The 23,610-nt window shown below is 46.2% G+C and overlaps 1 protein-coding gene across 2 annotated transcripts; it reads right to left on the reverse strand.

Annotated features, from left to right (window-relative positions):
• Positions 1-1,587: 1,587 nt before the first annotated feature.
• LOC142572851 (uncharacterized) lies at positions 1,588-15,742 on the reverse strand. 2 transcript variants are annotated; one of them, XM_075682250.1, is made up of 5 exons: positions 15,173-15,742; positions 11,814-11,921; positions 10,667-10,843; positions 9,957-10,064; positions 1,588-1,896 (listed from the first exon to the last, which is right to left on the reverse strand). In XM_075682250.1, the coding sequence occupies exons 1-5, from the start codon at positions 15,257-15,259 to the stop codon at positions 1,807-1,809; spliced, it is 570 nt and encodes a 189-aa protein (XP_075538365.1). In that variant the 5' UTR covers positions 15,260-15,742; the 3' UTR covers positions 1,588-1,806. The 2 variants fall into 2 exon arrangements, with proteins under 2 accessions (XP_075538365.1, XP_075538366.1); XM_075682251.1 differs by lacking the exon at positions 9,957-10,064.
• Positions 15,743-23,610: the final 7,868 nt, after the last annotated feature.

Consider the following 23,610-nt stretch of genomic DNA (forward strand, 5'->3'; position numbering starts at 1 on the left):
CCAGAGAAAGTGCCCGTTGGCGAGAGCAACGTAACTTTCAAAAAGGATCGCAGAAAACGTGAGTTTTACTTACGAACATGCAGTTGAGGGCGTAGTATCCCTTGCGGCACATGAACACAGCCTTGCGCTCACCCTTGGGTGCGATAATGGCTATGAGGCTGCCGTCTACGCATCCGATGACGCCGGGGATAGCGCCGTGCCGAAGGAAACCCTCCTTCACGGCTGCCTTTTCCTCGGCTGTCTTTGGAAAATGGGCCCACTTGTTGCGGGCCCCTGCGTTCACGACAGCCTCTGCCACACGTCGCACGCACTCGCTCACCGTCGACTGCGACACACGGATCGTCTCCTCGCTCCCGACGGACGCTTGGAAGCTCCCGGTAGCAAAGAAGCGCAGCGCACACAACACTTTCCGCTCCACCGACAGTCCCGTCGCTCGCTCAGCTTCTAGTTCCCCCGCCAGTTCCTCGCACAACAAATGCACCGTTCCCTTAGAGAGGCGAAAACGCCGTCGAAAATGGTCATCCGGCATGTCAAACGCGTCGTCTGGCTCTCCCTGTTCACGTCGGCGACGGCGAAGAGCCACGGCCATAGCGATCAGAGGGGCGGCCATTTTTTTTATGCCTTCGGAAACGACCCTGCCTCTGGCCGTGCCAAAAATCCGTGCCTTTTGCTCCGCATAATCAGTGCGTCAACGTCACGATGACGATTACACTTTTTGCGGGTTCCTGACGTCGCGTGATTGACAGACAAAATGGGCGCGGCCCGGTCATTTTCGACCAATGGCTGCGCAGTGATGGCGGCAAAAGGCATAGAAAAAGTAATAGAATTCCTACAAAATCGCGCCCCTGGTGTCATTATCAATGTTATGAAACTTGATACACCGGTATAAACGACAGCGCTGCGGCAACACGAACTGCTGCGGACAGCGGCGCAAGATGAATTTATGAGGCAAGCAAACTACCGCTTGTGGCGGCGCCAAGTGGGCTGATGACGTTCCGACCACTATAAGCTAGTATCGCTCTATAGCGCCTTATCCATCCGCCTCGAACCATCATTCGCCGCGCGGACTATATCTCGAGGGCGACCTGCGATGCACACAGTGCCGACTGGTGATAGCTTCGCGCGCTGTTTTATCGCCGCTTCGCGTTGAAGAGAGACGCGCGCGCCCACATATTGAAGGCGATGTGTGAAAGGACCAGGTTGCGGCGTGTACTGAGAAATTTGTGAGCGATGTGTTCTCGCCACTTCGTTCGCGTGGGAACGACAGGCAGCACGAAGGTAAAGCAGCGCGCTGCAGCGGGCCCCCATCTATATTGCATGCGTCATTCCAAGGAATGCATGTACTTTTCGCTTCACATTGCTGAATGCTTGAAGCCTGCTTCAGCTCCGCCGCGGGTCGACCCGGTGTTTCACTACCTCCGGGATCGGCCATCATTGTTCTCTTACGGGACGGACGGCTTTGTCGTAGGGTAACCACAGACATGCTCACACATTTAAAATCAGTAACCGAAGGTAAATGACGGTTATTATTGAAGGACAAGAAAAGCCGATGAAGGTGCCCTAATGTTTTAGTACGTCCTATTTTTCAAGATCACGAGACAATCACGCAACAGGTACGGCGTCTTGAAGTTTATTATGCGACAACTAAGGCGTTAACACATATACATTCTCTATAACACATATATACAGAGGGATGCGATTATCAAGTGGCATTCGGCGTAGCGCGTGTGGAAAATTCAGCTTGGCAGGTGAAAGCCCAGCTTCGATTAGGCGGCGGTCGACCGCAGCTAGGTGTCGAGGGCGAGCTCAGACGCTGTCGAGCCATCGTTGGAAGTCGCCCCTGTAGATGTACAGGGCGTGCGAGAGGTGAACGCACGCCTGCACCACGGACACCGTCTGCGGGAAAAGGCGGCAAATGCGCTGCTATAGTGGTCTCCGAATTGCAAGCTGTCTTAGCAGTGAAGGCTACATTAAATCAAAATCAAATTCCTGGGTTTTACGTGCCAAAAGCGACACATGACCGTGAGGCACGCCGTAGGGGGACTCCGGATGAATTTTGACCAACTGCGGTTCTTTAACGTGAACCTAATGCAGGGTACACAGGGAAAGATATTACGTCTCACTACGATGAACATTGGAAAAGCAAATGTAACTATAATTCTTATTAGTGTTCTTGGGAACATTCTAAGAAGCCGTATACAGTATGCCCAACTGAACACAACCTTGCAGAATATATGTGTATGTAGTGCGGGTTTCGCTCACGGCATGGCAGCTTCGTGGGAGTACAAGGAAAAAAAAGTAGCTGCGTGCAAACATTCTTCTTAACTTCATAGCATCCAGGCGACTATCTGGGCGCACAACAGATTTGCGTGGCGACCAAGATGGCCTTTTCACGCCTGTTTCTGTTGTAGCCCTTGTTCTTTTACTGTGAAAGCATGGAGAGTTTTCGGAGGCAATATAGTTTGCCCATGTTGCGGTCGCCGTAGCTTTTATAAAGCACTTTGTACGAGGTGCAATATATATAAAACGATACTTTCTTACAATACATCAAACAAGCAGCGTTAAAACCATAACTGATCAAGTGCAGATTTAGAAATGCTTGTTAGTATCAGCTTACAAGTGCCACAGCATGCAGCAGCGAGTGCAGGCATTGATCGGCTATAAAATGCCCGATGAGTTTTGGACGCTGCCTACCATCTGCCTGGTATTTTCGTGACAGGTTGCGGACTGCCTTTTGTTTCGTTTGCACGCGCAGAGCTTCAACACCGGTTGGAGTCTTAATAAAGAAAAAAGAAATCCAGACTAAATGCCCCAGCCTGAAAATGCCATCATTGATTGAACATCATACCAGCGAGTTACGGGCGTGCCATTACATGCTGCGAAGAAGCGCTTAGCTTCGCTTTGTTGGACAAGAAATGTATCTTCTTTCGGAAGAGCGAAATTAATCTTCATTGACGTAATTTCAGCCACATGCACTTTGCCTAAACAGCGTGGATCGAATGATTCCGCACAGGCCACGAAGCACTCGATACATCGCAGAGTCCTTGATAAGAGCCAGAATCTTTAAGTCCGGACAAGCACTGAAAGGCCACGCAAACGAACGGAACTAGTGTACGCCTTAGTGACGTATTTTGCTGAAGGCTAATACTGCACCGCTGTGTTTGTATGCTTGTTTGCAGGCTAGGCATTGATCAAAAATGTTGGATTCCTATGTTAGACAAGGGCAAGTGGCAGACATGTTCAGCTTAGCGATATCGACCTGATTGAGCGTTGTAATTTGCATATATCTGGAATATTTCCATACGTCAATTGTGCGCAATCAAGCGTAAAATGGGAGCAAAAGAGCGATAATTTCTATCCCGGCTGGCTATATGGCAAAAAACGCGAAACCTTAGGCAGACTATTTTACGTCACTTTAGACTTCTCTCGATTGTTCCGGTTAAACCGATGCTTTTCGCACTCACCGTCGTGTGCTGAGTATTCGAATAAATAGTGCATTTGCTCTATAATGCACCGTTTCTGCTTTTAATATACACCGCTTCATAATGTGGAATGTAATGACACAAACGTGCTAGCGCTGTGAATCTACTAGGATTTAAATATCGTTTTATGGTAATGGTAATAATGAGACTTCATTATTCAAGCAATGTTAGAAGAGCATTCGACATTCGATCCGTATTCGATTCTCGTCTGGCACGATTCTACTCGCATCAGGTTTATTCAGGAAAGCTTCTGTTCGTACACCCTCTACCCGTGGGTGAAGACGACAATCTGAAACCGCTTTCACTCAGGTAATATACCAACGACCGAGACGATTACCGTGAGAAGCAGCAAGCACGCTCCGCTTCAGCTGTGTTATTTCAAGACGTAGAGATACCTTCCCTAAGGAAATTTCGTAAGAACGCCAAGGCATAAGGACCATAAGACGAATGCTACACACCTTTCCTTGTGCCCTATGGCTCGTATCGCATCATGTCCGTCGCGGTGGCTTAGCGGCTATGGTAGTGCGCTGCTAAGCACAAGGTCGCGGAATCAAATCTCGGCAGCGACAGCCGCATTTAGATGAGGGCGAAATCCAGAAACGCCCGTTTCCCGTACACTAGGGGGCACGTTAAAAATCCCCTGGAGGTCAAAATTAATCCGGAGCCCCAATACGGCGTGCCTCATAATCAAACCGTTGTTTTTGCACGTAGAAACCCAAAATTCAATTAAATTCGTATCGCGTCATTCCAAACCCATAAAGCCACCGCAGTGTGTTAATTGGCTAAGAAATAGCGATCTTGAATTGCATAATTTACGAGTCTTTCTCTCGATACTCTTACTTAAGTACTTGAGGACGTACGTTGCGATGGTGGAATCGTAGATAACACCAATGAGGTAAGCCTATATAGCAGAAATGCTGAGATTAGTACAAATTTTGAGATATCCGTTCTCAAAATGGGTCATGAAAGGCATTTTTATTCCATTTAATGTTTTGCAAGAAAACCTGTCTATAGCGCATTGAAGTCTAAAATCAATGGAAACGTCATTGTATTTTTGAGCTCATGTTAATAGATAGGTATCGTGGAACAGGCGCGAACTCTTAGGATTTGTGCTAAACGAGCATGACTTCAGTACTGTATGGCTTCAATTCCGCAATTCCAGTTTGCGTCTCCGCAGTAAAGAATTAGTTAGCTGAATTTCTAGCTAAATGATCAAGGCGATTTTTGTTTAATTAACATTGTCACCTTTAAGCTTTCAGCTGTAGCAGCAGATTTGTGCGATATTCGACAAGCGATTTTTACTAAAAGTCGGTTAGAAGTAAAAATAAAAGATAACATGTCTGAATTCTACTACCATTAAAAGCCGTGTCAACAGTTAACTTTGTTTAGCACAGTCTGATTTTTCTTTTTTGCAGATTGTTCGCGATTTATCAGGACGATCTGATAAACCAGCAAAATGCGGCATAATACACGTGAAATTTAATTGAAAGTAAAGCAAAACCCAGTTCACTATGCGGAAAAGACAAAAAGTTCGAATAAGTATCAGGGGTGGAACCGCAGTAAGGTACATGAAACGTCTTGCACGCTCTGGAGACGGTGTATGGGCACTATGGCTACAGAAATGACGCAACCAAATCAACAACGCAAATTTTTTTCACGCATGAGAGAACTTATATGCATTCCTCTTGTTACAGCTATTGGGTGTCTAACGGTTTAATTTTGCTATAGCGCTCGCCTACCTATTCGCAGTGGGCCTGCTTGTTTTGCAGAGGTTGTTTGGGCAACAGAAATGACCGCCCCTACTAGTGGTGCCCGACACAGCCCTGTGCCGCTCGAGCCCACCACACTCGCGCATATGGGTGGGACCCTCGCGCTCGCCCCAATTTCCTGCGCTTGCGCTCCCTATGGCAATGGACGCGTTCCACCGTGGTCAAAGGGGTCGCATATCCCTTTGTCTTGCTGCCCGAATCTCGTCAGAACCTTTCTACGCCATACGTGTGGGGAACGCAGCAGCGCCATAGATGAGCGAATGTGAAATTCGTGCAACACATTCTACACTTGAAGGCCGTAGTACTCCTGATGAGCACCAGTTCGGGCTTCTTAAGTTATAGCTACAATGGCTGAGGGAGCTCTGCCAAACGCGACCTCTCCTGCTCGGATGGACAAAACGCACTGCCGAGCTAGACGCCTCCCTGAACGCCGCACCTGAGGCTAAACTTGTCTTCGATTGGGTCATGCGTGGCGCGACCAAGGCACCATCTGCTCACGCGACACATGTATGGTTGAGTAACGGGTTGTTTCTTCTATATATGTATACACTGCGATACCAAAGTAAAGCGCGTGGCGTTTGTTCATGGATTACAAAGCTTACGTGCCTAACTTATGACACAGCTATAGCGAGCTCCTGCGGTCTAATCTTGCAATCATGCTCGATCCGTATTTATACAGTGGGCCCGAAGTGGTCAAAGGCGGTGGGCGCGAATTGTCATCCCTTTGGCTTGCTCCCCGAGTCGCTTCACACCATTTCTGGGCGCTACGTATCGAACGCTGGGCGCCATAGCCGAGCCATTTTTCCAAAATGTTGCACAACGGCAGACCTTATAAGTCCTGATCAGCACTGGTTTGAGCTTGATGCATTATAACTATTACGGCTGAGTAAGATCTCCCAAACGCGAGCACTCCCGCTCGGATCGACAGACTCTGAACGATGAGCTGGAGACAATTTAGCGTCGATTGCGCCATGTGTTGCACTGCAACAGCGATTGAGTAATTGGCGACTCCAACTAAGTGCTTGCGCCATAGAGGCCGCGCCGAGAAACAGCTCATCCAGGTTCAAGATTGAAGCGAAAGAGGGCCTCATATTACGGCATGCCCTGAATGCCTCGTAGTTCTCTAATCTTCGTGATGCCGCCGCTCACATGCGCGGAAATGAAAAATACGAATGTCGAAAGACTTGTCGTGTATCATTATGCATGTCATAGTGGTGGAAAAACAGCAAGGTATGATTTCATCTTTCCGCGAAAGAAGCAGACGACGCGCATCGGAGAGCGACATGGACAAGAAACTTCGCATTGGGAAACGGTGACGACTGATACTATACCGGTTTGTTCGAAACGTTTCACTCGGGACTTGTTTCCTCCTGGCGAGCAAAACGTTGCTTTAAATGTCTTGCTGGCGTTTTAAATCTCCGAGTGTCCTTTGTGTAGGCAGCCGCTTTCATAAATTATAGTGATGTACGTTTACAGCTCTCTGTCCAAGCATTAGTGTTAGTAATGCTTTAAGCAGGAGGAATATTCTCGTTAATGTACTTTTGTCTGCAGGCATGGTAGCAGGAATGATAACCGCCTCGGAAGGTCTGAAGCTGATCATGGCACATGTTATGCCGCGAGGTGACATATCTTTTTCACAGCCCGCTTTAGTTTACCGGTGCAGGCAGAAAATGCTGTTTTTTTACATTCAACGCATTTCGTTGTCAGTTTATTTGCTCCTAAGAAATTTAGAAGCAACGGCAAACAGCGCTCGTTCTAGCTTTGGAGCGGTCAGCCGGCGCACAGCGCTTCTAGTTTGCTTTCCGACACTGTGCAAGCACCTAAATTCCATTATAACAGGCTTAGTTCGCTTCCAAGTCACGCATTTACCCTAATAAAAGTGCCCTAAAGAAAGCCTTCGATTATCTTGCGCACCAGTCTGAAGAAACTCAACTTGGTCCGATTGGCTGTTATTCACTTCACGCGTTTCACTAGGGTTTAAGAATTTCTACGGGTGGCGGGTGTCTGCTGTGTTCGGAAGCCCGAGCCCCACCTCGAACACTGCGTGCAGCAAGCATGAACAAGCCCCAGTCATTGGATGCATACGACCTTATTACACGTATCAGCCAACTATAAAAAACAAAGGTGCGGCCCGGGCTGACCAGCGGAACTCTCACTTGTTTTTATCTAGCTAACGTTATAGTTTTTAGCCTCAGTGCAGAATACACATATTTATCTTCTAAAAGCAAGGCAGACGTCACTGCCTATATATTGTGAAATGCTTAATGTGATACACTACAACACGAGTCGTAGTGCGAGGTTGCCTATGAAGTTCGAAAACAGTCGAGTTTGCTACCTCTACCAGTGGAGCGACACCGCAAACAAGTGCTTGGGCCTTTCGGAGGCCCCCTACGCACAAACACATCCCTTTTTTAAAGCGCTGGCTCGCTTGAAAGGCTCTTTGTGTTTAAAAAAATTTGATGCTGCTCGCTAGGCCGGCCAGACGTTGGCAGGCACAGCGCAACGATATCCGAGGTTTCGTCGCTGAAATCTTTGAGATCGATCTGGATAAGCTAATCGGCATCGGCAAAAAAGACCCTTTCGGATTCGACGTGACGCCTCGATTCGACGTGACGAACGAGAAACGCGTGAGCGCAGCACCAAGCGAAAGAGCCGCCGTGAGCCTAGATGTCGTAGCCATATTTGTTTATTTGGACAGTGTTGCCAGCACAAGTAATGGATTCTGGAGTTGCCAGTAGCTCATTTTCTCTAAACAACGTTAATAGCATAACATATTTTCGGTATATGCGGTTTTAGTAAGCGACCTCCTTGACCGAATTGAAAGACCTTTCACGTCAATATATTTGGTACAGCGACGTACGTTACTGAAAACCGAAGCTTGGCGCTGTAACGTAAAGTTATTCCAAACTGTTTCTATTAAATTCTGCAATCAGCCCTCCAAAACTGGTCGAAAAAGGTTCAAGCCACCCTCCGTGAAAACCGTGAAAGCTCCCCATATCATAGGAGGTGCAGAATGATTATGCACGATTATGCTGAAAAAATGAAAAATATTTATTTTGCATTCGATGTCTTTTTGCACCATTAGTGCTCCGCGAAAAGCTTTTGGACTCCGCCCGCTTCCCCTGCCTGTCACGCGACACCAGAGAACTGCGAAAACTCACCGCTTCAAAATGACATGTACGGGTTAAAGATGCGTTGATGTGCCGACCAAAACTGATTTTTTTTCTGAATAGCTGGAGACTGCCCCATTGCGAAGGGACTAGAAGATGGCTGCCCGCCGATCGCTCAGGCACTGGTTACTTGGAGCTTCTGGGGAGCATGAATTTATTTGCTTAGTATAAACATTTTTGCTTGGCTGTGCTTGGCTGTGTATGTGTGTGTGTATCAGCGCTCTGTATGTCGTCTCTCGAAGTCCTTGTCCTTCGCACTGTACGTCATTTTTTACCGTTGCATACCGCCTCAATTTCCGACCAGCCACCGCAACATAAGCAAGGGGAAGCGGACCAATCGCAGCGGCCGGCACCGCACTCCTCAACTGGCTATCTTGTTTCACAGCGCTAGCTTGGTCCCACTGAAACCCTCTCCATTCCTGCGTGTTCCTTGCCTCTTGTCAGTCACATTGAAAAAGAAAACCGCGCAATGCAGCCAATGTCATTCGCTTTGAAAGCAAGGAAAAGTGACCTCACATAGGCAAAGCGTTTGATCGGGCTCTTCAAAGAACGCTGCGGTTACCGCCGAGTGCTTGTGTCAGTGCTTACGTAAATTTCACGTTAGGAGATTGGAATAAAAAAAATTGGAATAGTTTTACGTTATAGGGCCCCTAATGCGTTACACCAAGTTATAGCTGAAAACCGCACCAGCTATCGACCAGACGTGGCTGCCATCCGAGTATCGCCTTGTCAGTTTGCGCGGGTAGGTATTGGTTCGAAAGACGAGCGGCTGAAAACAAGACACCTTCCGATTAAATCTGCTGTAGAATCGCTATGTAGTACTCCTAGCTCGTAAGTGTCCCGGCTGCTTCTACAACAGCAGCACATAAAGCTGTCTCGAATGAAGCAACTATGAAGCGTCGAGAACGCGATTGGCGGCGCAACAAAAGCCTGTCCAGGGAAAACTACGTGACCTGAGTAGCTATAAAATGTGAATGGTGCGCTATCACCACTAGCGCAATAGTAACGGGATTGTATGTATGTCCATTTTACGTCATTTTACGAGGTTATGAGTTATAATATGCGTGAACAGGGTGACACGGCAAACAATTGTATTCCCAGGGTCAGGCCTGGTCCCGTAGAATTTTCATAAGCGTGCCTTGTTCAGCTGATTTCGTATTTTGATGCATGCAAACCAATAGGAAGGAAACCAGGGGCCGAATTCACGAAGGTTCTCATAATTAGTAAGTGGCCCTTGCAGTAGGCAGGCCGTGTACGCTATTCATATGTTCGGCATCACGATTCGAGGTTGCGCTCTTACAATTTGCTCTTACGCTCTTACGAACAATTCTTGCGTAAGCGATTTTTGTGAATACGGGACTAGCGTCGTACCGGTTCTTTCTGTCCATGTCTTCCTTGTCTTTTCCTTTTGCTTTTGTTTTTCAAGCTTCCTTCGTGTAGGCTGGAATTCAGTGAAAGCTCGTGCAACGCATAGTCGGAATTTTCGTTTTCCCTCTCCGAATCGGTATGTTGTGCGAAGATCAATGTGCACTCACGCCTGCAACGATGGCCCTGGCAACGCCAAAGTGCCGGGTGAGGACGTAGCAACCACACGCTAGGAAGGCGATGCTGCCGGCACAGTGGAAGATGAGTAGCTGTATCAGCTGCACAGAATAGTCTCAGTATGAGTATATACGCACTGAATAAGCTTGTCCTAATGCACAAGTGTTCTCTTGCAGCGGCTCCTTCCGTTTGGCACAGATACGGTAAGTTTCTCACAGTGTTGCAACGATCGAAGCCTTGGAAGTCTGTTAATAGTCACGGTTGCTGTCTAGCGCGCGCAAAAAGTGCTAACGAATGGCCATTGGCTGGGAACAAAGCAATCAACGTCGTTCCTGACACGTCGCGATGGGAGCACCGCTTTCAAGTTACATTTTCCTTCATCTCAGTCACATCCAAGCACCTGCCTAGCTACCCTCAATATTTTATCTGCTTTCATTTGATTACCTACTTCTTCAGATTACTACACTTGAGGCTTGCTTGCCACCTCCGCGCAGATAACATTGACTGGACTGGAGCTCAGTGAAGTTGAAGGACGCCAGCGATGCATCAGCAACCGTGCCTAGGTCCCAGCGCCACGCTGCACTTTCCAAATTTGACAAAAACCGCATCAGCATTCGGTTCACACCAATTTCCATTCCACGACAGCAACATAACGTCGGTGAACAAACCTAGTATCAACACGTATAGCAAGATATTCACGTACAAGCAGCGTCGATGGCTGCCTGGACGAGCCAACAGGCTGCTGCGTCTGGTTGCAGGTGCCGTTCAGGAGCAGGTAGATGCCAGCGATGGAGTAGGTGAACGACACCATGAACAGCGCCTCGGACAGGCTCTCCTCGGAGTGGGAGCAGAGCGAGTGGAACAGCACCACCGCCAGGCACTGCGTCCAAAGCCCACATGCCGCCGCTGGCCATGAGAAGTAAACAGACAGTGAATCCATGAAAGGTGTAGCTAGATGAACTTGCCTGTTTTTAATTGAAATGTGTAATTATTTATGTATGAATGGTTGAATTCGCGATACGCTTCGTATTCCTAATGAAGGAAAGAGGAAATGAAAGTGCAAGAGTTCCATGATGGACTTGCACGATTACGAAAGGGCCAGATGCGAACGTGATGCTCGCGGGCACTGCAGGCTTTGTCGAGCAGATCCAGTGTGGCCCTGCCTGCGCTTCTGGCAGCTGCCGATGTGTACGCTTGAATGTCCATAAAAAAAACATAGTAGCAGCTTCGCTTGCCAGCTTTTCCTAACTATTGCTTCTTTACTATTAGAAACAACCATATACGGCACCGAGGTCTCCAGTTTTCGATTACAACAACATTAATAGGAATACATAAGGGTTGAATTTGCGATAAACTTCATATCCTTAGTAAATACAAGGGGAAGTGAAAGGAATAACTTCCTGCAGGTGGGAACCGGTCCCTGAAACTCCGCATGATGCGTGTTGTGTTTATACCATTCGAGATACGGCGATGGCTCGATTCCCGGTTCGATTTATGTTTGAAAATTACGCGACAACCACGGGCTCATGTCGTCAACTTTCGCTGCATGCCCGCCTGTCTGCCTGGCCTGGTGTTCCCTGCCCTGCCCTGTCCTACCCTGCCTTGCCTTGCCTTTCAGCATGTTATTCGTGGTGTAGGTGCGTTTGGGGGGGGGGGGGAGCACGATGATCTTGTGTTTCTTTGTTCTCATTTATTTCCCCGTGCTTCTGAACACGCGGACCCCTGCTTCTTATTCTAGTGTATGTTTTTGGCTTGAAGAAATAGGTACTCTGTAATGAATGCCGACGGGACTTCAAAGAGCAGGAACAGCACAGTATGGGATAACGTCGTCAGTGCCTCCGCTTACTCACCGTTTCTACGAGATTGAGTGCCCCGCTGGCGGTCTGGATGTATTTCGTGCTGAATATAAATGGCGCCCCTGTCAGCTGAATGTCCGTCGGTTGGATGGGACTAGCAACCTGGGAAGAGGAGCATTTGAAAGGTTGAAAGATATGTATTCAGATTCACCCAAAAACCGAAATTGCGATAGCGATGGCTTGTGCGGCATTACACAAACGACAACTAACAGTGTTTCGAACAGCATCAGTATCAGTCAAGGTTACCAGCAGTGGCGCTAACTGCATAAACATCACAGCCCGTCTTAAGGATCGTTTGTGGGAAATCCAGCCTTCTGATACAACGGTAATTTGGTCGAAAACCACCAGGAACCCGTGTACTGCGTACATAAACTATGAAACACACTAGGAAAAGAAAGGGGTAGGTACGGTGTGGTGGGGGGGCAAAGATGCATCCTTACTTTCTTTCAAATTCTTTCCAACTTTCTATCAACTTAATAATAATAATATTTGGGGTTTTACGTGCCAAAACCACTTTCTGATTATGAGGCACGCCGTAGTGGAGGACTCCGGAAATTTTGACCACCTGGCGTTCTTTAACGTGCACCTAAATCTAAGCACACGGGTGTTTTCGCATTTCGCCCCCATCGAAATGCGGCCGCCGTGAACTTTCTATCAACTTCAATAACATGCTATGTACTTTTACTTCCTATTAACGCCTGTTACAAGAAAGTTAGTAGGCTCTGTATTTACTTTCGTTTGAAGAAAGTTCATTAAGAAAAAAGTTTAAAGAAAGTTGGTACGCTCTGTTCTTACTTTACTTTAAGAAAGTTTGTTAAAATAAAGTTTTAGAAAAGTTGGTAGGCTCTGTTTTCACTTACGTTTTAAGAAAGTTGGTTTAAAGAAAGTTTGTTGGCGGTGTTCTTTTGTTTAAAGAAGATTATAACAGTTGTATTTAATTGATTAATTTACTGATTTAACACTGCGATAAAAATTATAACATCCAAAATTGGTAATACAATAATTAGTACGAATACCACAGTGTCACAGTGATAATTCCTTGCTGCAGATTAAAAGAAAGCGACGAGACAGAATAACTTTTTGCTTCGCATGCACATGTAATCAGCAGAAGCAAAGGTAAAATACATTTGCCCTACCTAGTGAAATTGTCTATAATGTTTCTTCCACTCTAAAAAAGGAAGACATTGGGGAATCCAAACATTTACTTCTGCGTGTGAAGCAGAGACGCTACCACGTACTAGAGATAGACGTAAGAAGGCGCAATAAAATGTGCACAGGCTTTCCTGTGTTTGTTTCTTCTTATAAGAATATTTCTTTTTGTTTAGCTCACTGGTAGTCGTACCCTTGTGCGCTTCCCTCGCTGTAGTTTGTCAGAGCTGTGCGCTGATGAAACCACCGATTTAACAGCAACAAGTGCGCGCGCGCGCGCGCGGGACCATTTTTCTCTTGTCCCTGAGGGGACTCAGAACAATTTCTGCGTGTACAGTTTCTTTGAGCACTTCTGCAACTGGGTGCGCGGTTTTCAAGCATACAGCCTATGCTTTCGATGAGGACGGCAACGCCATCTGGTGTGACTGCGCTCAGGCGTTGAAGCGCACAGGCATATACAGTTTCAAACACTTAAAACAAAAGACACATCCTTTTGCCTTTCAAGTAGACATTACGCACGTTTGAATGCCCCTTGCTTAATCAGTTGTCAAATGCAAAGAAGCAAAAAAATAGATAAGGATACTATATTCAATATCAGGGCTAGTATAACGTGTCAGTTACCCGCCGCGGATAATTCAGTGGCTATATGTCGTTGAGCTCCTAAGCTCGAGGTTGTGCGCTTGATCCCGCGGTCCCGACAGCCGCATTTCGATGGGGGCAGAATGCATGACGTCGGTTGAGTTATACTTGTGGTGCACATTGCATAACTGCAGGTGGTCAAAATTAATTCGCTATGGTGTACCTCGTATTTCGTAACGGCGGTCCTCGCATTCATGGTGCGGTTCTCGCACACAATACCCAAGCGAATAATTTAACCTTGCCATTCCTTCCGCTCGATCACATGCCACTCTTGTCCTCCACCCTTCATGGCCGGCTGACCTCGTTGGTTATCCGGACGGAGCGCGGCTCCAACCGAGCGTCACAAGAAATGGCTTTGGAGTAGAATCGTTAAATTATCCGGCTGCATGTAGCACAAAAAGTTCCTGCTATTTTCTTTTGTGCCATTAAGGCTTTGTCAACAGTTTTCCTACACATCTGCTGTTGTATAATTAAAACAGTCAAGCCTTCTTCAAGAGTGTGGGATGTAATCAACGTTTAACTTTAAATTATGTCACACTGAACCCATTTCTTACCTTTCACAACTATCACGGGAAAATGTAATTTTCGCATTTATATATAACAAACAGTTTGCACTTTCGTCACCCTGCTATAGAGGTAGCCAATAAGAAATCATCTTGGTAGTGAAGGGTAACTGAAATGGCCAGCTTCATATTGTGTTTGAAAGTACGCCTGATATTGTGATATTATCAATTGATATGCGCATAAATTCGGTGTCAAAATAAACATGATCTGCAGACCTAAAGTCTGGCATTTCATTTAGTGGGCCTGGGACCTGATTTATTTAATGATCTGCCTTGACCGGTGCACTCTTATTTTACTATTACCTACAGGGCGCTCTGCTCTAATTAACACTAAGTTTAATTGTACGAATACATTTATGAGAGTGGGCCCTGTCCGATTACTTTAACGACTACATTGAAATTCGTCCTAAGAGTAATTTTCAGCCTTTTTTAAAGTTCTTTTCAAGATAACTTTCGCACAAATAAAGTAAACAGTGTGCAAGGCAAAATCAATCACCTAATGAAACGAAGAAGTCGTCAAGTTCTACGAATAGCAAGACCTTAGCTGTAGAACAGATTTCATTTACTTCCGTGTAGTCTAAATGCATTCTCAGGAACTATGACCAAAATTAAGTGGAGTTTGATGTTAAATGGCCGACAGCGCCCGTAGTACACTGTTAGAAGACATGCCCTAGTAATATCTACTATAAACCATTGATACAATACACCCTAGTCACTTATATTTAACATTACGAGGAGTGCTGGTGTCTTCGCCGCCTGCCATCGCTTTTGCCTCTGGGTGTCTGAATTTAATGATAATGCTATTTAACGGGCCACCTATCGGGTAAGAGAACATCACTAGCCCTAACAGCAGAGGAGAAGATGTATCTACAGGTACTTCTGCAAAAGCTTAACAGAAGGATTATACCGCCAGATAGCGGCAGTGCGAAAGCGAACGTTAGACTAAATTAAGAAAATTGTGATCAAACAGTCGGAAGACTTTAAATTAACCAAAATACTTACCGGAGGCTGGGGCATGGTGACACCAGTGCAAGCGTTCCTTCTTCTTCTGCTTCTTCTTCTGATGTTACATGCCTTGCTTGTTGTCATTTGGAGCCTCGTCACTAGGCTTTAGCCACGGCATCTTGACTCTACTACAGTTTGATTTCTTAGGAAAAACAGAACAATTACCGTATTAATTGTGTTACTTTTCTAAATCGTTTTTCTCTCTCAGCCTACTTTTAATGTACAATCAATTCGACTTTTTTTTCTGAATTTGTTAATACTGCAGTCCTTTATCTCTCAATCTTAAACATCGTTTTTTTTATATTCTCTTCTCAGTTAGTCTCACATTTAACTGGACCATTTGCGACATTCGTAACGACCTCTACCGTTAGATTCGGGAAACCCGCGGCTCGCCGCTTGGCCTGCGACATCGGGCAGGGCGGATCTCGGAGACCATGTCCGCCGCGTGGTTCGAAAACAAGGTTCCCTGGCAGTACGTACGCTAACGAGATCTAAACAGCTGGTGCGTTTACAGTGCCGTTCGAGTAAGTTCGAATGCTGCAGTTACGCGACTTCTGTCGTCAGTGATTAAGGAAGTCTGTATACTCTTACCGTATCTTTATTTATTTTCATTTTTGTAGAGCGATTTTTTTTTTTTTTGCGTATAAGGCGGACTACGGACCTTTCACAGTGATGCATTTCGAGGAAAGATCATTTGAGAAAATCTGTAAGTTAATCTGTAATCTGACTGTCCAGCAAGGAGTTTTTCGCCGTGTACAGATTTAATTTCTCCCTTTGAGTCGGCCATTTGCATTCAGTAGCCGTCACTGCCACCCATCCTTCACAGTGTAGAGGATTTTATGGCAATGGTAAAGGCGAAGCTGTTTAATGGAAAGTACAGCGCTCCAAGGCACTTTCCTGATACACTGTATTATTTCATTTATGGCCGGTTTCTTTATCATCTCCGATTATATAATTATTTTCCCTTCTTCTTTTATCATAATACCACCCGGTACGTAGCCTGTCCTCCACAGGGAGTTTGTGCAATTAAATAAAGAGTCATCGTCATCATTATCATCACCACTTTCCTGCTTGACCAGGCAACCAAGTGATCCTCTTGTCCAGTCACCGAGAGGGGATTGGCTGCATTTTAAGTGCGCCTGCTGCTTCGTTCCTTCTATGGATGTGTTTCCTTTTTTATTTTCAAGGACCGTGAATGCCGGTTTCCGGTCTCGTCCAGAGCACGACCTGATCGGCTGGCCGCGCCACTCAGTCGGTGCCGGTGAAGCGTTTTCTTCGGAACGGAGTGAGCACATGGCCCGTGGCGCCCATTCATACAATGGTGGATCTATTCGATTGAGTGAATTCAATATTTTCCTGGAGGAGCTGCGGGTTATAACCGAACACTTTCTTGACATCTCGAATGTGGGGTGTTTGGAAAGACTGGCATTTTGTGCAAGTCGTCCACGGTTTAGTGCCTCACTGATTTGCTTGATTGCACGTGATTCGACAACATGGCGGTTCGTGCTTTTGTGCCTTCACTTCTCGCATGCGTGAAGGGCATTGTTCGTGGAGTACCCACCGATATCACTCCTGAGGCCTTTTTGAAGATGCTCTCTCCGGCTGGTGGTGTTTTTGTCTACAGATGCAATAGGCCAGTGGGTGATAGTAGGGTTCAAACTGAAAGCGGTATTGTCACGTTCAACGGCTTAACGCGGTCGTCTGAAGTGAAGGCATGGCCGCATTTGTTCCGCGTGGAGACCTTGACGCATAGACCACTTCAGTGGCGAAACTGTACGAGATATGGGCACAGTGATAATGTCGGCATATCTTCAGTGAGATGATGTAATTGTGGCACCTGTCACTCATCACACTGCGACGTAGATACACCAAAGTATTGCTTGTGCGATTAAACACATATTGCTACAGATAGTAACTAACCCGCGCGACGCCGTGAGATTCAGGTACTTGAGGCTGCGGAGGAACGCCATTGTTCCCGTGCGAAAACAACAGCAGCGATGCAAGAGCACGATGTCGGCTACGCAGTCGCTGCGTCCCGTCAGTCAGCATCTTTAGAAGCCACGATTTCGGCCGCAGTAGCCGCAGCTATAGACAAGGCAGTCCCAATACTCATGGAACGGCTTTTTAACACGCTTGCCGAAGCTATAACCGAAATGTTAACCGCCAAATTAAACAGACTCCTCCAATCGCACTCGGTTGTCGCTGCCCCCACTTCAATTAGCATTTTTGCGCAACATTCGAACGAATCAAACTTTCACGCTCAGGCGTGAATGTCCTCCGCCAATAGAAACTGAGGGATCCAGCAACACATTTGAACCCATGAGGCTTGGGACCATCAGTAATAGGCGTAGCAGTCCCCCACTTTCTTCTTCTGATTCTCGTAAGTCTTGGCAGAAAAAAGAAAAAGAAAGTAAATACCATGAACAGGATGCATTGTACTTCTCAGTATGCATTCTCACCTGCACTAGACTTGACTTTCTTTTCTGCTAAGATGTCTATTTTATCTTGGGACACCTTTGACCACGGAACAAGTAGCGATTACATCCCCCTTAGATTTGAAATTATGCTTTCACGGCAGGCCCCTATTGTACGGCAAAGACGGCTCGTTAGTAATGAAGCTTTATAATAGGCTATAAATTCAGGGTTATCATCGTCACCAGTTCTGATGAGCAACGGAAGTCTGAGTGACTCAGTGGTATCGCCTTTAAGTTGTGCTATTCAGCGCGCAGAGTTTACGGTTGTGTCTGGCAGCAAGTCGTCAAACTCCTCTTGGTGGAATGAAGCATGTAGGCGGGATTACAGGCGAAGAAAAACGTGGAAAAGCATCGAGCATAATCATTCACCGAAATATTGGAACGACCATAAATTCTATGCAGCTGTATTTACGCGAGCTGCAGCAACAGCTAAATATGAAGAAAAAAACGGACTGCACTCGTTTATTGTATAAATCAGAAAGAAGATTGCCGCTGTTTAGGTTTTTCCGGAATAAAAAAATTATTTTCAGCAGTCCATGCGGTCACGTTCTGACGTTATATCCACTAAAGGAGCAGGGGATTCGCTAGATGTTATCCCGAAGTGGCTTGAAGCACCCTTTTCTTCGAAGTGTCGTATACCTGATTTAGAAAGCCGCATTCGACTCACATGACTAAACAAATTCCATTAAATTCTGCGGTTTTACGTACCAAAACAACGATTTGATTATGAGGCACTCCGTAATGGGGCACTCCGGAATAATTTGGACCTCCTGGAATTCTTTAAAAATTATGGGGTATTACGTGCCAAAACCACTTTATTATTATGAGGCACACCGTAGTGGGGGACTCCGGAAATTTCGGCCACCTGGGGTTCTTTAACGTGCACCTAAATCTAAGTACACGCGTATTTTCGCATTTCGCCCCGATAGAAATGCGGTCGCCGTGGCCGGAATTCAATCCCGCGACCTCGTGCTTAGCGGCCGAACACCATAGCCACTAAGCAACCACGACGGGTCTGGAGTTCTTTAACGTCCACTCAAAGCCCGGTACAGGGGGGCTCGCAGGACTATGAGCAGATGTCTCAGCATATAGCTGACGAATGCAGTAGCCAGAGCAGAAACGCAACCTTCATTGGAAGTAGCGATGAACAGGGTACAGAGGCTCCTTCTGTGCCTATAGCGATGAAGCTGGAAGGGACTTACAAGACATGTCTCGGGAAAAAGTGGCAGGACAAGATAGAACAACAGTCGAATTAATAAACGGTGGAGGAGATATGCTTGAAAAGCTTGCGGCCCTTCACACGCAATGTCTCAGGACTTCAAGTTTACTAAAGAGCTGGAAAAATGCCAACATTATGCTAATCCAACAGACGCAAGACGTTCAAGAATTGAATACTTATAGGCCCATTAACTTGCTTTCAGTACTGTATAAAATATTCGCCAAGATAACTTCCAATAGAATCAGGGCAACACTTGAAATCAATCAACGAAAAGAACAGGCTGGCTTCAGGAAGGAATATTCTACCAGGTATCACATCCACGTCATCAATCAGGTAATCGAGAAATTTCCGGAGTACATCAACCTCTCTATGTGGCTTTCATAGGTTAGGAAAAGACATTTGATTCAATAGAGAAACCAGCAGTGATAGAGGCATTGCGTAATCAAGGAGTACAGGAGGCGCACGTGAATGTCTTGAGAAATATCTAAAAAGATTCCACAGTTACCTTGGTTCTCAACAAGAAAAGTACATAGTTACCTATCAATAAAGAGGTCAGGCAAGGCAGACACAAGCTCTGCAATGCTACGCACTGCATGCATAGAAGAATTATTCATGCTATTAGACTGCGAATACCTATGAGTGAAGATGAACGGCGAATATCTCAGCAACCTTCCGTTTGCAGATGACATTGTCCTGTTCAGCAACGCAGTGGACGAATTACAACAAATAATTGAGGACCTTAAGCAAGAAGGTGTAAGAGTGAGGCTGAAGATCAGCAGGCAGAAGACAAAGTCAATGTTCAATAGCCGGCAAGGGAACAATAATTCAGGATGCCCAGTCAGCCTCTAGTGTCTGTACAGGAGTGTGTTTAGGTCAATTATTCACAGGAGATCCTGATCATGAGGATCATGAGAACGAAATTTACAGAAGAATAAACATGGGTTGGAGTGCATACAGTAGGCATTACCAAATCCCGACTAGGAGGTTACCACAGTCGTTGAGAAGAAAAGTGCGCAGTCGTTGCATTCTGTCGGTGCTAACATATGGGGCAAAAATTTGATGGTTAAGAAAGTAGCTCGGGAACAAGTTAAGAGCCATGCAAGGAGCGATGGAAAGAAAAATGCTATGGGTAAGTAAGAGACTGGAAGAGAGCGGTGTGGATCAGCAAGATGACGGATAGCCGATATTCTAGCTGACATTAAGAGACAAAAGTGAGACGTGGACAGACCATGTAATGCCTAGGGTAGATAACCGGAGGAGCATTGGAGTTGCATAATGGGGGTCAAGGAAAGGGAAGCGCCATCTACGACGGCAGAAATCTAGGTGAGGTGATGAAATCAGGGCATTTGCAGGCGCAAGCTGGAATTAGCTAGCGCAAGAAAGGGGTAATTGGAGATCGCAGGGGGAGCCCTGCAGTGAACTTAAACAGTGTTAGATCTTGTCGCTGAGCGTGGGAGTTGGCCGACGTTGAGGAGGATTTTGAGAACTGAAGGTTTATTTACATTATTTACAGTAATAACACAGAGTAATGAACAGTCGTAAAGTCATCGACGGCCGGCAGCAAATCGGACGCTGCGGCCCGTGACAAGAATAACGAAAAAAACTCCTCTCTCTGTCTTTCGCTTTTAACCCCTTCCAATCGGCCAATCGTCGAGCCAGCTCAGGTGTCATCATTTTTCTCTAATGGTAGGTGCCCGTGCAAGTGCCTTCACATTCGGCCAATGTGGACGCTACAAGGGCTCCATTGTCCGAGGGTTGACTTGTCTCCGGCGTCGCCTCCTCGCTTGGAAGCGTTCAGCTGGAGGAGATGGGTTGTTCTCGAATGACCTTCCAGAACCGCAAAACAGCTTTGCTCGGGACCAAGATCAACTACTTGGAACCGTGCCAGCCTCCCGTTGCACTTTCGGGAAGATTCAAGCAGAGGGGGAGACAATAGCTCGACGTGGCGGTGCATTAGGTGGGAGTCGCCAACCTGTCTGGCGGGTCCGGTAACATGGTAAACGCGCCTCGGCGCACCATAATTGGAATGCGACGGCGATTGGATGTGGTCGGGGAACTTGAGTGATGCCAGAAAAAGGGTCCGCATCCAAGAATAGTGGTGAATGAGGCACGAGCCATGGGTCAATGATTACTGCTCTGCATAAGATAATTGAAGCGTACGGAAGGTACGCTGCTAAGGTACCGACCGTGGTGCACTTTACTCTCAAAATTTGTCATAATTTAGTTGCCTAATGCATCGTTTTGAATGTTGGCCTTCACCTCTTATTATATTTTGTTGGGTGCACCTTTCAATGAGCACAGTGTGGCCAATACGCCTCATGGGTACAGGCCGTGTTTTGAGGCAACAACAACAACACTTAGTTCTGCTATAGTCGGTAGTCAAGAGTGTTTTGGTCGGAAAATACTTTTCCCTCGCATGCGCAGCAGCGTTTCTGCATATGATCAATTTTCCTGAGGTTCTTGCTCTTCTGACAGCTTTTTTATGCACCTTCTTACTCCTTAAAATGCTGGTTTGTTTTATGCGTCCTCATGCCACTAGCAACTACACTTAATCGTGATGAATTAGGCTATTTGGTGATTTTTCATGGTACTTGGACAACCATGCAAATGCAGGACACAGGTACTCATCGCGTGGTAGTCCTGCGCCCTGCAATGGCTTTGTTACCAAACACGGGCGTGTTTTTTGCATTTCGCCCCTATCGAAATGCAGCCGCCCCGGCCGGGATTTGACCCCACGACCGCCTGTTCAGCAGTGCAACACCATAGTCGCTAAGCCACCACAGCATTTGCTTGCTTAAACTGCTCTATTTTATTGCACAGTCCTTGCTAATTTAAACAAAGGAGATGAAAAGGCTTTTTTAATGCGTTAGCATTCTTAGGTGACCCAGCGAAGAAGTCTGTCCGTCGGCCCGTCTGTTCCGCGTAACATGATGCGTTCCGTAAAGAAAAAAAAAGAACGAAATAAATTCCAAAGGAAGAACAACGGCGCTGGGTGAGTTTCGAACCTGTAACCCCACGCTCATATGCCGAGTGCCTTATCTACTGGGCTAAGCACTCGCTGTCTTTTTCTGCATATTACACCGGAGCAAAATTTTCAGCATATCAGGAAGGCGCTACAAAAATTTAAGGTGTCTGAAAACACATTCAAAACTCAGGCAAGCACATGCAAGCGTCCAATAAAGATATTTACTCCGGTGGTGTTTCGTATTCACTACGAACGGAACGTAAGCAGCAGATTCCCGAAATATACCACCGAGTGCTCCGCGGTTGTTCAGCGTGCCTGTCGCGCATTCTACTGCGCCAAAGGCTATGTACGCCAAGTAACATGAACATGTCATATGATGGGTCACAGGGATACTTAAAAGGTAGGAAGCGAAGTGTGTATGGGGTGACATCTATATTTTTATAAAGTTTTCTTTGCATAACGTTCCAGAAGAACGCGGCATCTGTAGTCTACAAAACAACGCTCAATCCTTTCAGCATGTTAAACTTCGATTAATCAATTGCCTTCCAGAAATAGTTGCCTCGTCATCTGTCAGAGATGCACCAACGGCTTTTTGGGGCTCCTAGAAGGAGGTTGTTGAAGGCTTTCCAAACGCTCGCTTTAGTATGGCTTATATTTTCACTGCCTTCCGCAAAAAAAAAAAAAAATTCTGCTGCACTCAGACATGTTGTTTCCACTTCCCCATTATCGTCCGCCTTATTTGAAATGCTATTACATAGATGTACTCAAGCGTGTCCGTCGAGTGGTCATTTCTCCAGGGATAAAAACCTTTTTCTTTAATTTACATTCGGCAATCCTTCCTGTCAAAACCTGGTTGGAAAGAGGGGGTTGTTCCGTGCTGTGGTCGACAAACTGCTGCTTGTTGCTACGTGCAGAAGCGACTGGGCTAAACAACCACGCTGGCACAAGGCGAATATATCTGAACCATATGAATGCGATGTACCGCGTTGTCTTCGTTGCCGCGCAACTTAGATAGATGAGCAGTCAATGAGTTTATAAGGAGTCACCAGGAGTTATATGGGTCTTATCGCGGATGATAATGGTTCGACGCAGATGGATAAAGGGCTAAAGAGCGATAAGGGCTTGAAAAGGTCTGATCAATCCCGATAATATTGATAAGGACTGATAAGGGTTGATAAGGGTCATATGATGTCCCGTAAGGCTGATAACGATGTATAAAGGTTGAAAGGGTTGGATGGAGTCCGACAAGGTTGATAACGACCAATAAGGGCTTATAAGGGTCGATAAGAGTTGGAGTTTAATAAAATTGATAAGGGCCGATAAGGGTTGATAAGGGTTTGTTCTGGTCGTATAAAGAGCCAAAGCATACTACAAGCTCAATAAAGCATACATTTAATGAACCGTCTACTGCTTCGTCAATCGCGGCAAACAACATGCGTCGCGTCGTATGCGTGGCAATGAGCAAGTGACAAAATTCTTACGCGCACTTATTACGCAGAAACCCCAGTGGAGTTTCTGCATAATCTTTGTTGAATTGTTCAGTCTCCGAATGTCAGACGTTCTGGGAGCAAGATTTTCTTTTGACAATGAAGCTTTCGCTTTGCGGTCAGATCTTCGCAAAAGCACTTTACTGTCCGTCACCTGGTCCCACGTGAACACGCTGTCATTTATGAAAAGTTTGTCAAGCACAAGTTAAACTTTATAGCCTGGAAGATGGCCAGAACTTACGGGTTGCTAAAGCTAATTATGCGCAGCGTCGCCTGAGTATAGTCGTGAG

The sequence above is a fragment of the Dermacentor variabilis genome, chromosome 2 (assembly GCF_050947875.1).
Source record: "Dermacentor variabilis isolate Ectoservices chromosome 2, ASM5094787v1, whole genome shotgun sequence".
Classification (NCBI taxonomy): domain Eukaryota; kingdom Metazoa; phylum Arthropoda; class Arachnida; order Ixodida; family Ixodidae; genus Dermacentor; species Dermacentor variabilis.

Excerpts from the sequence above, each read along its gene's own strand:
- LOC142572851 (XM_075682250.1), bottom strand. The coding sequence starts at position 15,259 with ATGACAACAAGCAAGGCATGTAACATCAGAAGAAGAAGCAGAAGAAGA. Across the intron at positions 10,065-10,666 it reads GGCAGCCATCGACGCTGCTT|CTGATACAGCTACTCATCTT; the intron begins GTACGTGAATAT and ends TATTCTGTGCAG. Across the intron at positions 1,897-9,956 it reads CCAGGGCCATCGTTGCAGGC|ACGGTGTCCGTGGTGCAGGC; the intron begins GTGAGTGCACAT and ends CTTTTCCCGCAG.